This window comes from Erpetoichthys calabaricus, chromosome 9, assembly GCF_900747795.2.
Source record: "Erpetoichthys calabaricus chromosome 9, fErpCal1.3, whole genome shotgun sequence".
Classification (NCBI taxonomy): domain Eukaryota; kingdom Metazoa; phylum Chordata; class Cladistia; order Polypteriformes; family Polypteridae; genus Erpetoichthys; species Erpetoichthys calabaricus.
The window spans coordinates 9749765-9764293 of record NC_041402.2 but is presented as its reverse complement, the minus strand read 5'-3'; the positions used below and the strand labels follow the sequence as shown (position 1 = coordinate 9764293).

General features: G+C 44.4%; 1 protein-coding gene across 1 annotated transcript in view; it reads left to right on the top strand.

Annotated features, from left to right (window-relative positions):
* Nucleotides 1-14529, top strand: part of LOC127529165 (uncharacterized) — a 120404-nt gene that overhangs the window by 29736 nt on the left and 76139 nt on the right. Inside the window, exon 4 of the mRNA XM_051931980.1 lies at nucleotides 11169-11285. Within this exon, the coding sequence (XP_051787940.1) occupies nucleotides 11169-11285 (117 nt within the window). The remainder of the gene's footprint in view (nucleotides 1-11168; nucleotides 11286-14529) is intronic.

Here is a 14529-nt window from a genome sequence, read left to right as displayed (position 1 = left end):
ATTCATCTGATTCAAGTACTCTGCCGTGTCTCATATTTCTGTAAGCTGGAAGCGATCACAGCGTTCCTTCTGACTGATCTGCAGCGGACTGCTGACCCGTCCGGAGTTGGTGAAGCAGGCTGGCACTCCTCCTGTAGTTTTTAAATGATCCTCAGTTAAAGGTCTGGTCATCTAAGGGGTCAGAGCAGGGTGAAGCTGTACTGGGGTCCCTGGGGAGGGGATTGGGGGGGGGGGGGGGGGGGGTAGAGGTTGGGTTTTTTTGTTCATTGAAAAGTAAAAGCGCTTTGATTTAATTTATATTAATCGGCAATTCTCAATCATTTAAACTGCTCACCTCTAAGGCAACTTCAAGAGAAAGACCCCCGATCTCAAATCACTCGTGAATAAATCGAGCTATCATAAACTTCACGAGAAAGACCCGCCCAGATCTTACATGGATCATCAATGATCCGAGCTATCATAAAATTCAACTGAAGGACCCCCATCTCCCTCCAGATCATACATCAACTGTCCATGAATCAAGCTATCGTTAGCTTCAAGAGAAAGACCCCCAGCTCCCCCCAGATCGTACATCGACCTTCAATGAATCGAGCTATGGTAAACTTCAAGAGATGGACCCACATGTCCTCCTGTTTTCATTTGTATTTGTCATTCGCACAAAGGAAATCATCTTTGACTTCCCGATAAACTGCGCAGGCCTGGCCCCCCTTCTTCATCAAATGGTGATTGTGTGGAGAGGGTCCCAGCCTTCAGATTCTTAGGTACCTCTACTGAGCTATCTTGGACTGCACGCACCAAAGTGGCCATTAAAAACGCACAGCAGCGACTTCACTTCCTGAGACTGCTTAGGAAGAATAACCAGGATCAAAAGCTGCTGGTGAACTTTCACTGCTCCTCCATAGAGCGCGTGCTAACATATCGCATCACAGGGGGGTACAGAAGGTGCGTTGCAGCAGACAGGAGGGGGCTTCAGCATGTTAACAGTGCAGCTCAGAAGAGTGTTGGCTGCTTGCCTCTCTGCCTTTGCTATAAGACTTGTGTACACTTCAGGCTGCCTCGGCAGGGCAAAAACATTATGACGGACCCTCACATTCCTGTTTGACCTGCTGCCCTCTGGGAGGCGCTAGTGGTCCATCATATCAAGGACAGACAGACTCGGGGACAGTTTCATAACTACATTGAACCTCTCTCTGTGTCTCTGTCTCTGTCCCTTGATCTTTTCTCTCTCCACCTCTTTCTCACCTTTTATTATGTAATAATCCTCTGTGTAATAATCACTAGTGCAATATTCTCCTATTTATTCCATATACAATATTTTACATTATTGGTATTCTTTGCATCATATCGGGGTAATTCTTTGTGCAATACCCACATCTTGTTTAGTAATGATGCATTTGTTGCTTAGCAATGCCACATTATTACCTATTAATTAGTATTTTTATATATTCTTTTTATCAGTTTTTTATGTAGTAGTTTATAGTTACTGTAAAAATGATTGATTGTTTTCTTTTTTTCCTTTTCATCTGAAGAAGTAGCTGTTTTTAACTTCATTATACATGATATAATGACAACACGGGCTTCTAATCTAATTTAATCTAATCTAATCTAGATGGCACATCACAGACATTAACACTTTTACAAATCCCATACCAAACGGCATATAATCAAGACATATGCGTTGCAATTCTCATTCCAACAGATGACGCATCACAGACATTAAGCACTGCTCTTACAAATCGTATTCCAAATGGCACATAATCAAGACATATGCATTACAATAGTCATTCCAACAGATGGCGCATCACGGTCATTAGGCACTGCTTTTACAAATCCCATTCCAAATGCCATATAATCGAGACATATATTACAATTGTCATTCCAACAGGAGGTGCATCACGGACATTAAGCACTGCTTTTACAAATCCCATTCCAAATGTCATATAACCGAGACATATGCATTAGAATTGTCATTCCAACAGGAGGTGCATCACGGACATTAAGCACTGCTTTTACAAATCCCATTCCAAATGTCATATAACCGAGACATATGCATTACAATTGTCATTCCAACAGGAGGTGCATCACGGACATTAAGCACTGCTTTTACAAATCCCATTCCAAATGGCATATAAACAAGACATATCTTTGCAATTGTCATTCCAACAGATGGTGCATCAAGGTCATTAGGCACTGTTTTTACAAATCCCGTTCCAAAGAGCATATAAATGAGACATATGCCTTGCAGTGGTCATTCCAACAGGAGGCGCATCACAGACATTAAGCACTGCTTTTACAAATCCCATTCCAAATGTCATATAACCGAGACATATGCATTGCAATTGTCATTCCAATAGTTGGCGCATCACGAACATTAAGCACTGCTTTTACAAATCCCATTCCAAATGGCATATAAACGAGACATATCTTTACAATTGTCATTCCAACAGATGGTGCATCATGGTCATTAGTCACTGTTTTTACAAATGCCATTCCAAAGAGCATATAAACGAGACATATGCATTGCAATGGTCATTCCAACAGGTGGCGCCTCACGGACATTAAGCACTGCTTTTACAAATCCCATTCCAAATGGCATATAAACGAGACATAAGCATTGCAATTGTCATTACAACAGATGGCACATCATGGACATTAAGCTCTGCTTTTACAAACCCCATACCAAATGGCATATAACCGAGACATAATTCATTGCATGCTGCATGGCAAACGGTAACTCTGATGTCTACATTGATTATGTACATTTCAAACTATCTTAGATAGGTAGCACAGCTAGTCCCACTTAGTAAAAGGGTGTTTATGTGTCCATCCAGTTGTTATGTCTTTGTTATTTCAACAAATGGAGCACCACAGACATTAACGCTGCATTTACAAACCCCATTCCATATTTCATTAAACTGAGACATACGCCAGCATTTCTCAACCTTTAAGTATTTGCGACCCGAGTTTTCATAACAGTTTTAATCGCGCCCCCCTGACGTTTTTTTGAAACCCTAATAAAATTTATTCCTATATTTTTTGCTGCCAATACACCACAGTTTGAGGACCGTTGACATATGCATTGCATTTTTCATTCCAGTGGATGGTGCATCACAAACATTTGTAGTAATGTCTTTTATCACTAAACATGTTTTGTTATACACCATCTGTTGGAATGACAAATGCAACATATTTTAACTACTACATGTTTTACAGAATACATTCCAGTAGTGCACTGTAAACATTAACACTGAGGTCTACGTTGATTACTTAGAAGTCAACCTGGAGTAGCACAGCTAGTCTACATATATTAAACAACAAACAACAGTGTCCAGCATCCATGCCCAGGGTTTAATGTCGTAAGGGATACACGTGAGGATACATTCTTCTCCTTTCACCTGTCCCCCATCAACTTTCAATGCCCAGGGAGTATTTATGTCCAGGATGTATTATAAACCAGGCGGGCACATGATCATCTAGTGAGTGACCCGCTTTACCCTTGAGGGTTGCCCTACTTTTGCATTCACCACTTGAATGCTTTTTGACCTGCTGTACTTTTACCAGTGGTGTTACCATCTTTTTTTGGCTCTGGCACTTCTGTGCCAGCCTCCCACCATGTTACACAAAATCTCCCATCAGCTTCACCACTGCTGCTGGCTTTGTTCCTTTTCCTAACTCCCAGTTCTCCAGCCTGCTGACTCTTGAATAAACCCTGCATTCATTTTTTCCCTCTCCGGGTGATTGGCTGAGGGCAGACGCTAATCCCAGCTGCTTGACAGGTGGCACTGTGCCAGCGGAGCACCTGCTTTGGCAGTTTCACGGTTTTTGAGAGCTCTGGTACTGCGATCCCATGTGAAAGGGCGGTTGGGGGGGGGGGGGTTTGGGGGGAGAGCATTAAACTCCGCTTCACTCCCAAACATTGTTTTACTTGCCTCTGCTGAAATGTTCCCACGTTCTTCATCTCCAAAATTTCCTCTTGGAGAGAAACTGCATGAATGTAAGGAACGTGACAGAATCGAATAGGGCCCTTCCGCCAACATGGTGTGGATATTGGCTCTCCTGGGACCGTGACCTTGGCGTGGTCGAGGGGATCCTTAGAACCCCACTGTTGGTAGTCGGGTGCTTCTTGGTGATAAAAGGGGACATCAGTGCCCACCTTGAAGGTAAACATCTGGTGATGGGGTGACCTGTGTACTCAGTCAGGCTCAATATAAAAAACAGGCCATGTTAGGGCTCACAATGTGACTGGCACAATGGGTCAGATCAGTGCTTGGGTGGCAACATGGCACTTCAATGGGGCAAAAGTGGCCAGTTAGCTGTAAAATTATTAGCTAGTGCGAATGATAATGGGCACTCTTGTGACGACAAGGAAGCCAAAGTATACAAAGATGGCAGACTTTAATGGGCCCTCTTGTATTTTCCTCAAACTTACTTTGAAAGCTAGGGGGCGCTCTGCCACCCAGGGTGAGAGAACTCACATTTCAGCCATTCCATTGTGCTTAAAGGAAAGTAATTGACTTGCATAGAAACTGGGATCATTTTCTCAAAGGTCAATGAACCCGGTCAATAAAGAATCAATTTAAATTCTCATCCCAGACACATAAGATGTTAATGGCCATTCCTGACCTGTGCAACTGGCCATCATGCCAGGTGGTCCCCCAAGCACAGAGGTCCCGCTTTATGCTTGTTGCTGCCTTGGCTCCCCATGACCCTCTAATGTACAAAGTGGTCTCAGAAGGCAGACCAGTGTCCAATGTATCAGTCCACCTTTATTTTATATAGCAACAAGAATGACGGCAAAGCAGTTCACGCCTCCCATCTGAAGGGTCCTGGGTTCAAATTCCAACCCATGTGGGTTTACATGTTCACCTGATGTCTGAGTCGCTTTGTCTTCAAAAGGAGAGCAGCCCATGGCATATAGTCCTTTGAGGAGCTCCCTCTAGTGGCATCAAGTAGGTGAGCAAATACAGTCATGAAAAAGTTTGGGACCCCCTCTTCATTCTTTGGATTTTTGTTTCTCATTGGCTGAGCTTTCAAAGTAGCAACTTCCTTTTAATATTTGACATGCCTTATGGAAACAGTAGGATTTCAGCAGTGACATTAAGTTTACTGGATTAACAGAAAATAGATAGATAGATAGATAGATAGATAGATAGATAGATAGATAGATAGATAGATAGATAGATAGATAGATAGATAGATAGATAGATAGATAGATAGATACTTTATTAATCCCAAGGGGAAATTCAGATACTCCAGCAGCAGCATAATGATAAAGAACAATATTAAATTAAAGAGTGATATCACTACAGGTATACAGACAGACAGTAACTTTGAGTAATGTTAACGTTTACTAACGGGTGGAATTGAAGAGTTGCATAGTGTAGGGGAAGAACGATCTCCTCAGTCTGTCAGTGGAGCAGGACGGTAACAGCAGTCTGTCGCTGAAGCTGCTCCTCTGTCTGGAGATGATCCTGTTTAGTGGATGCAGTGGATTTTCCATGATTGACAGGAGTCTGCTCAGCGCCCGTCGCTCTGCCACGGATGTCAAACTGTCCAGCTCCATGCCAACAATAGAGCCTGCCTTCCTCACCAGTTTGTCCAGGCGTGAGGTGTCTTTCTTCTTTATGCTTCCTCCCCAGCACACCACTACGTAGAAGAGGGCGCTCGCCACAACCGTCTGATAGAACATCTGCAGCATCTTATTGAAGATGTTGAAGGACGCCTGCCTTCTCAGGAAGTATAGCCGGCTCTGTCCTCTCTTGCACAGAGCATCAGTATTGGCAGTCCAGTCCAATTTATCATCCAGCTGCACTCCCAGGTATTTATAGGTCTGTACCCTCTGCACACAGTCACCTCTGATGATCACGGGGTCCGTGAGGGGCCTGGGTCTCCTAAAATCCACCACCAGCTACTTGGTTTTGCTGGTGTTCAGGTGTAGGTGGTTTGAGTCGCACCATTTAACAAAGTCCTTGATTAGGTCCCTATACTCCTCCTCCTGCCTACTCCTGATGCAGCCCACGATAGCAGTGTTGTCAGCGAACTTTTGCACGTGGCAGGACTCCGAGTTATATTGGAAGTGCGATGTATATAGGCTGAACAGGACCGGAGAAAGTACAGTCCCCTGCGGCGCTCCTGTGCTGCTGACCACAATGTCAGACCTGCAGTTCCCAAGGCGCATATACTGAGGTCTGTCTTTAAGTATGACTCTACTCCCATCTCTGTCAGCTTGTCCCTAAGGAGCAGAGGTTGGATGGTGTTGAAGGCGTCATCATGTTGATATGCATCATAACAAAATTAGACAGGTGCATAAATGTGGGCGCCCCAACAGAGATATGACATCAATACTTAGTTGAGCCTCCTTTTCAAATCTAACAGCCTCTAGACGCTGTCCTCCTATAGCCTTTGATGAGTGTCTGATTCTGGATGGAGGTATTGTTGACCATTCTTCATACAAAATCTCTCCAGTTCCGTTCAATTTGATGGACAGCCTGCTTCAAATCATCCCATAGATTTTCGATGATATTCAAGTCAGGAGACTGTGACGGCCATTCCAGAACATTGTACTTCTCCCTCTGCATGAATGCCTTTGTAGATTTGAAACTGTGTTTTGGATCGTTGTCTTGTTGGAATATCCAACCCCTGCGTAACTTCAACTTTGTGACTGATGCTTGAACATTATCCTGAAGAATTTGTTGATTTTGGGTTGAATTCATCTGACCCTCAACTTTAACAAGGGCCCCAGTCCCTGAACTAGCCACACAGCCCCACAGCATGATGGAACCTCCACTAAATTTGACAGTAGGTAGCAGGTGTATTTATTGGAATACGGTGTTCTTCTTCCGCCATGCAAAGCGCTTTTTGTTCTGACCAAATAACTCCATTTTTGTCTCATCAGTCCAAAGCACTTTGTTCCCAAATGAATTTGGCTTGTCTAAATGTGCATTGGCATACAATAAGCGACTCTGTTTGTGGCGCGAGTACGGAAAGGGCTTCTTTCTCATCACCCTGCCATACAGATGTTCTTTGTACAAATTGTGCTGAATTGTAGAACGATGTACAGATACACCATCTGCAGCAAGATGTTCTTGCAGGTCTTTGGAGGTGATCTGTGGGTTGTCTGTCACCATTCTCACAATCCTGCTCATATGCCGCTCCTGTATTTTTCTTGGCCTGCCAGACCTGCTGGGTTTAACAGCAACTGTGCCTGTGGCCTTCCATTTCCTGATTCCATTCCTTACAGTTGAAACTGACAGTTTAAACCTCTGAGATGGCTTTTTGTAGCCTTCCCCTAAACCAGGAGACTCAACCATCTTTGTTTTCAGATCTTTTGAGAGTTGCTTTGAGGATCCCATGCTGTCACTCCTCAGAGGAGAGTCAAAGGGAAGGAAGCACAACTTGTAATTGACCACCTTAAATCCCTTTATATCTCATGATTGGACACACCTGTCTATGAAGTTCAAGGCTTAACGAGCTCATCAACCAATCAGCATTGAGCAGTGACAGGCATTCAAATCAGCACAATGACAAGGGGACCCACATTTGTGCAGAGCCAGTTTTTCACATTTGATTTAATTTCATACAACTAAATACTGAGTCACTAAAATCTTTGTTGGGAAAACACCGCAGTACTCAGATGTTCCTAGGAAATGAAAGACGTACCACTGATATCTTTATTGTTGAAAGGAGAGTCAATTATTATGCAGGCTGAGAGGGGGTCACAAACTTTTTCATATGACTGTAGCCTTGCTTTCCATTAGTCAAGGGTGGATGAAGATACAGTGCTCTGTGTTTAAGTGGGAGCCCCTCAACAATGGCCATTCAAAGTCATATCAGAAGCTCCCCCTGGTGGCATAAAGCAGGGGCGCAAATAGAAGGATGCTGAGGGTATTCTGTATAGTAGTGGCGATCCATAAATAGCTTTGCTTCTGTCTTCAAAGTGTGTGTGGTGGGGTGGAGGGTCCCCATCTCCCCAACCTAATTGTAGCAGAATAAAGTGTATTACTACGCTCTGTTCAAGGGGTACCTCTGATCCCAGTTCTTGATCATGGAGGATTAAGCTGCAGCACCATGTCTTTAAGGGGGTTGCTGATTACCCTGCTGCCCTCCCAATGGTCATTCAAAGTTCTTTGAAAAGATTCCCCCCTAGTTATATCAAGCAGGGCCACAAATGGGGGCCCATACCAGTGGATGCCCATAAAAAGCCTTGCTGTCCTCTGGTCATGGACACACAAAAATATAGTACTCCATCTTCAAGGAACAGCCCTCCTTCCCACTGATAGGCCATTTATCATCTTTTGAGGAATTCTACCTAACTCTCCCTAGTGGTATCAAGTAAGAACACAAACTGACGGGATGCATAGGGTGCATTGGTGACCAACAGTGAACGGGTTGGTGGCATAAATCACTTTACAGGTTTCTAGTCATGGGCAGATGAAAATACAGCACAATGTTTTCAGGGGGAACTCCTGACTCTCCCCATAATAACCATTGAGAGGATCCTCCTAGTAGCACAAAGTAAGGGTATAAATAGGTGGTTTGTGGGGGGGGGGGGCATAGTGGTGGAAGCCCATAAATAGCCTTCCTGTTTCTTCAAATTGCCAGATTTCTGTTTTAAAGGGTACGTACAACCCAGTTGCAACTGAAAGTCCTTTGAGGAGCTCCCCCTAGTGGCACCAAGTAAGAGCATAAATAGGAGAGGCGCATAGGGTATGTTGCATGGCAGCCAACAAATAGCCTCACTGTTTCTTCAAATGGCCAGTTCTCTGTCTTCAAAGAGGAGTTTTTGCACTCTTCCTGAAATACCACGGGGGCCACCCCCCCACCCCCATCATTTTTATGTTGTTGCTCACGTCGTGGTACTACTGCACACCACTCAAAATTCAAAGTGGAAGTGAAGAAACTTTAAGTACCAGTCATGTGTTATTCACACCCACCCGCTCATCAGTAGACACAGTTAGAGGGAACTTAGGTTGTAATCCCACTGCTGACACCACAGTGTGACCACAAGCAAGTCATTTCACCCCCCTGTGCTCCAGCTGGAAGAAGAAAAGAAATGGAACCAACTGCATCTCAAATGTTTCAGTGGATAAAAGCGTCAGCCTAGTAATAATAAGCAAAGACAAGGACAATCATCAGTAGCTGAACTCCTAGAGGGAGCTGTCGTTTGTCCTCCCCACTAAGGAAGTTATGATTGGTATTCTTTTATTAATTTTTTTACAGTTTTCCTGATGAGTTTTTAAGACTTCTTGGTGGCTATTCCAGGGTTTCTGGGACTGATTCATTAAGGCATTTATTTTGTCCTATCTTGGTTCTTGACTAAGCTGTCATTTTTTTAGTGTCTTATCATGGCATCATTTTGAATATTGATGGGTGGCACCCTTTTGAATAGTCATGGGGGTCACCATTTTGAATATCAATGGGTGTCACCATTTTTAATATTGATGGGCAGCGCCATGTTGAATATCGGCAGGTGGTGCCATTTTGAATATCAACAGACGGTGCCATTTTGAATATCGACTAGCGGCGCCATTTTGAATATCAACAGCTGGCACCATTTTGAATATTGATGTGGGGCACCCTTTTGAATTGTGACAGTGTCACAATTTTGAGTATGAGTGGGCAGCAGCATTTTGCATACCGACAGGCGGTGCCATTTTGAATATTGATGGGCAGCTCCATTTTGAATATCAGCAGGCAGCACCGTTTTGAATATTGATGGGTGGCAGCATTTTGAATATTGATGGGTGGAGCCATTTTGAATATTGACGGGTGTCGCCATTTTTAATATGAATGGGTGCTGCCATTTTGAATATTGACAGGTGGTGCCATTTTGAATATCAACAGCTGGCACCATTTTGAATATTGATGGGTGGCACCCTTTTGAATAATGACGTGTCACTATTTTGACTATCAACAGGCGACGCCATTTTGAATATCGATGGGCGATGCCATTTTAAATATCAACAGACGGTGCCATTTTGAATATCGACTAGCGGCGCCATTTTGAATATCAACAGCTGGCACCATTTTGAATATTGATGTGGGGCACCCTTTTGAATAATGACGTGTCACTATTTTGAATATCGACAGACGATGCCATTTTGAATATCGATGGGGGGGCACCCTTTTGAATTATGACGGGTTTCACTATTTTGAATATCGACAGGCGGTGCCATTTTGAATATCAACAGCTGGCACCATTTTGAATATTGATGGGTGGCACCCTTTTGAATTATGACTGGTTTCACTATTTTGAATATCGACTGGTGGCGCCATTTTGAATATTGATGGGCTACGCCATTTTGAATATCGACAGGTGTGCCATTTTGAATATTCACAGGTGGCACCATTTTCTTACTTTCACATCAGCCATTGCCAAGGCAGTTTCCCAGAAGTCTCCAGTAGCAGGCTCACATGATGTCATTGGTGCGACACTATTAAAAAGGTCGAGGGTATCCGTGTTTTGGGTAAAACTAGAAGACTTCACATGTGCATCTCATTATGTTCATTCTAATTTTTCTGATTTACTTTCCAGTTTACAAATCTGATTGCCGTGTCACGTTTCCAGCTTGGCAAAAGTTCGGTTCTGTCTCTTTTGCCGTGTTTCTGATTTCTTCTCGTTTCATCTTCTGGACTCAAAATAAAAATCCTTCTGCTCCAGCAGAACAAAAGACAGCCTCTTATAGGTCACTTCCTTGACTCCTCCCACCACCAATTTTCACTTCTGCCAATCACACCTTACCAACAGCAGGCTGCTACTCAACAGTATCAGAATGGGAAAATGAGGGACGGGGCCTGATGATCAATTTAAATACGACTCTCACTTTATGGGTGGCGTAGCGGTAAGCGCTGCAGCCTTAAAAATCCTGGGTTCAGATCTCGCTGCGTGTGTTTATGTCGGTTCTTCTCCTTCTGCTCCTCCATTTATCCCGGAGATGCCTGTCAGTATGAGTGGGCTGTGTGGGTTCGGGGTTTGCACCTAACTTAAGCCTCGTTCTGTAAAGACACAGAAGGGCTCGGAGCAGGACTGAGAATGTCATGCCATCCATTCTATACTTTATATAGCACCTTTCATGTGGTGAGCACTAGTGCAGAATGTGCCATCTTTTAAGAATCTGGGCTGGAGCCCAACCTGACAGCACACCGTATCTGTTTTGTGTTTCTCGCAGCTGAAGGGTCCGTCTGCCGTCTGCAAGAAAGAGCGAGCAGCAGAGGCTCCCTACCCGGCACGTCTCGGCTTTTGAAGAAGAGATTTACAAGCGCGGCCGAGTTTGCTCCTGAGACACGTAAGTGATTATGAGGTGGCGGGTGGGGCACCGGGGCTTCCAATCCAACAATCCATTCACTTTTCGGACAGGCTTCATCCATTTTAAAGACATGTAGCAAGAGGAACAGTCCAGGATGGAACAGTAGAAAACTCAGAGATACTATATAAGAGTACTGGCTTATCCTGGTCACTTTCTGTGTGATATTTGCATGTTCTCCCCATACATAGTGCTATGGATTTCCACCCACATTCCAAAGACGGGTCTTCTGATGGCCCACCCAGGATGGGCTCCCACATTGTGCTCAATGGATAAAGCAGGTCACCTCAACACCCTCACACTACGCCGTTGGATTTAGTTTAATTAAAAATGGTAACCTCTGTTCTTGATCTGTCCAGGCAGTGTGGTGGTTAAGGCTTTGGTGGTTGTGGGTTCAAGTCCCACTACTAACACTTTGTGACCCTGAACAAGCCACTTGACTTGCCTTTACCCCAATGGGAAAACCAAAAGAAATGGAACCAATTGTATCATAAATGTTGTAAGTCGCCTTGCATGAAGGTGTGAGCCAAATAAGTAAATGTAATATAACTATAAGGTAATTCTTGTGTTATGGCGCCCCCTGTGGCAATTAAAAAAACTAAGAATTCTGCCTTATTCGACTCTTTGTTGGCCTGGCAAGGTAAGGATGAGTAAAAGGAGAGCGCTCTCAGTCAGCTGCTTCAAAACAACACTCCATAAAGTTTCAAGTCTACCAGGCCACAGCGCCCTCTTGTGGCCCCTGAGATCACAGCCAAACCCTTGCATAGTCTTCTTTAAATTGGCCAGACAAGGACACGCCTTCTGCTTATTCACCATGTGGACCCCACCTTTAAAAGGGCAAACTTCAAAGGTAAAAGCCTCTAAAGCAGGGGTGTCCAACTCTGGTCCTGGTGGGCCGCAGCGGCTGCAGGTTTTCATTCTAACCATCTTCTTAATTAGTGAGCCGAGACAGAACTTGTTTCACCTTCATTTTAATTGACGTGACTCAGACCCCCTTAGTTGTTTCTTTTTCCTTAATGAGCAGCCAAACAATAAGGAGACACAAAACGAGCCGCCACATGACCAGCTCCCCTGAAAATAAAGAAAGGTGAAGGTGTCGGTCGTGTTGGTTTGCTCAGATCACCCAAAACATCCTGACGGTGGTCTTAGAAAAAACAGAAAATCAACAGCCTGCCAACAAGAGCAGCCACAAGTCATGTGTCACACGCGTGTGCATGGGATGCAGCTGAAGGGCCTCAATGGTGACAATTCCATGCCTGACCTGGGGGTGGCAAGGTGCACTGACTTATTCTCTCAATCCTCTGCAGACCATTCATGGGAAATCCCACAGGGTTCCGGCGCCCTTGATGACATCACTTCCTGTCCCGATGACATCACTTCCGGTCCAGGCCTTTAAAGCCTCCATCTTTGCCACATGTCTTCAGTTTTGTTTTGGACTTTGAACCAGAGACAACTCATCAAAACGTAACCCTTTTGCAGCCAGGGCATAATACACGGGTGGCTGCCCCAAACCTTTTTTTGTCTCCTGTCCGTTCTTGTGACACATGATATTCAATAATGGCTTTAATTAACAGCAAGGATTGGCTTCTCATTAAGAAACTGGTTGGAGTGAAATTGGCTGAGTTTGACGTTCTACTTTATCTGGTCATCTGTCGGCTCGTTTCACGTCTCATTTCTATTTGGCTGCCTTTTTAATAAAGAAACGAATCAATTCAGAGGACTGAATCCTTAAAAACAGGCCAATTAAAATGAAGGGAAAAGGAGATAATTAGCAGTGAAAACTGGGCACTGATTAGGTAAAGGGTTAGAATGAAAACCTGCAGCCACTGCAACCCACCAGGCCTGGAGTTAAACACCCCTGCACTAAAGCCACAATTAGGTACTGCCCCCCTAGAGGCTTCCCCTACTTGCCTATCCTGTTTAATTATTCGAAACCCCACCCGTGACACGTGCCACCATCTGAGGCTGCTTGGCCATCTTGACACTTCCTGGCTCCCCGTCATTTAGTCAGCTTGCCCTGTTTGTTTTGACGTGATTGGGTTTCTACACCTTCATCCTCCTCATTTTTCTGCTCTAGAGTTTTCTGTAAATTCATATTTTGGATGGGTTGACTCCTTACTTTCAATCACAAGACCACATCCTTGTGCCCAGCAGCTGCCCATCCCACTGAACCAAACCCCCACCATACACTGAGGTGAACCACCTGACCTCCTCTGGTCAGTGCCAACTGATTCTCTTTGACCTTGCTCTCTCGCTCACTCCCAACTTATTAAATGGTTGCCACCATTTTGAAATGTCTTTCCTGTTACACAGATAAGTGCTGGTCTTTCTGAGCCCTGCCAGGCCCTTACCCTTGTCCTGTGCAACCCTTATCCCTTAACCCACCAGGCCAATCATTCACAGGTGTCACTACATTCTCTAGTTCTGTTAAGCAAGTCCAGAACTCACTCCACCCCTTACATTGCCCCAACACTATCAATTAATGAAGGGGTGTAACTTTAAGTGCCAGTCCCCTCTTGCATATTTACCCATTTGGCACTGACCCCCCCACCCCCTCACCCAGTGGACCTTCCTCCCAAAATCAAGTTCTAGACAGGCTGACCCCCTCACTCCGTTCAGTATAGTTCCTCTCAAATCCATCCTATGTGTCGTGCTGCTTGTGCCATCTATTGAAACGCTGCCCTTTCTATGCCGCCTTCTCATCAACCAAACTATGAAGCATTTGACATGGCATCAGTGGAGACCAATTTTGAAAATATGCCAAGCAATCTGTCAGCTCTGCGTTAATGGGCAGTCTTCTGTGGGCGAGAATGGTCTGGGCATCAGGTTTCTTATTTGCTAAGCTTGTCACTAAATTCCTGTTAAATATCTTTGGCAGACGCTTGGAGTACTTGGCACTGATCACATGACACATGGCCTCTTCATGCAAGCCTGCTTTTTATCTATTTTTTTAATATTATTGTAAATGGCCATAGCAAAGTTCCCTTAAAGTTTTGATAGCCTCTTAATTCTGTACACTACCTGCTGTGCTGCCATGCCACTGTGCCAACCATCTATACCCCATTGTAGGGCCTCAGAACTCAGCTTCTAGAGGTTTCTTTGCATCTTCTTAATTCTATGCTTCCTTGATTCTTTTTGGCTAGGTATTGAATTCACCTCCTCGAGGGCTTTGGTGTCACTTGCTCAGTTAGGCCTCTCTTTTCACACAGCTTTGAATTTCTACTTA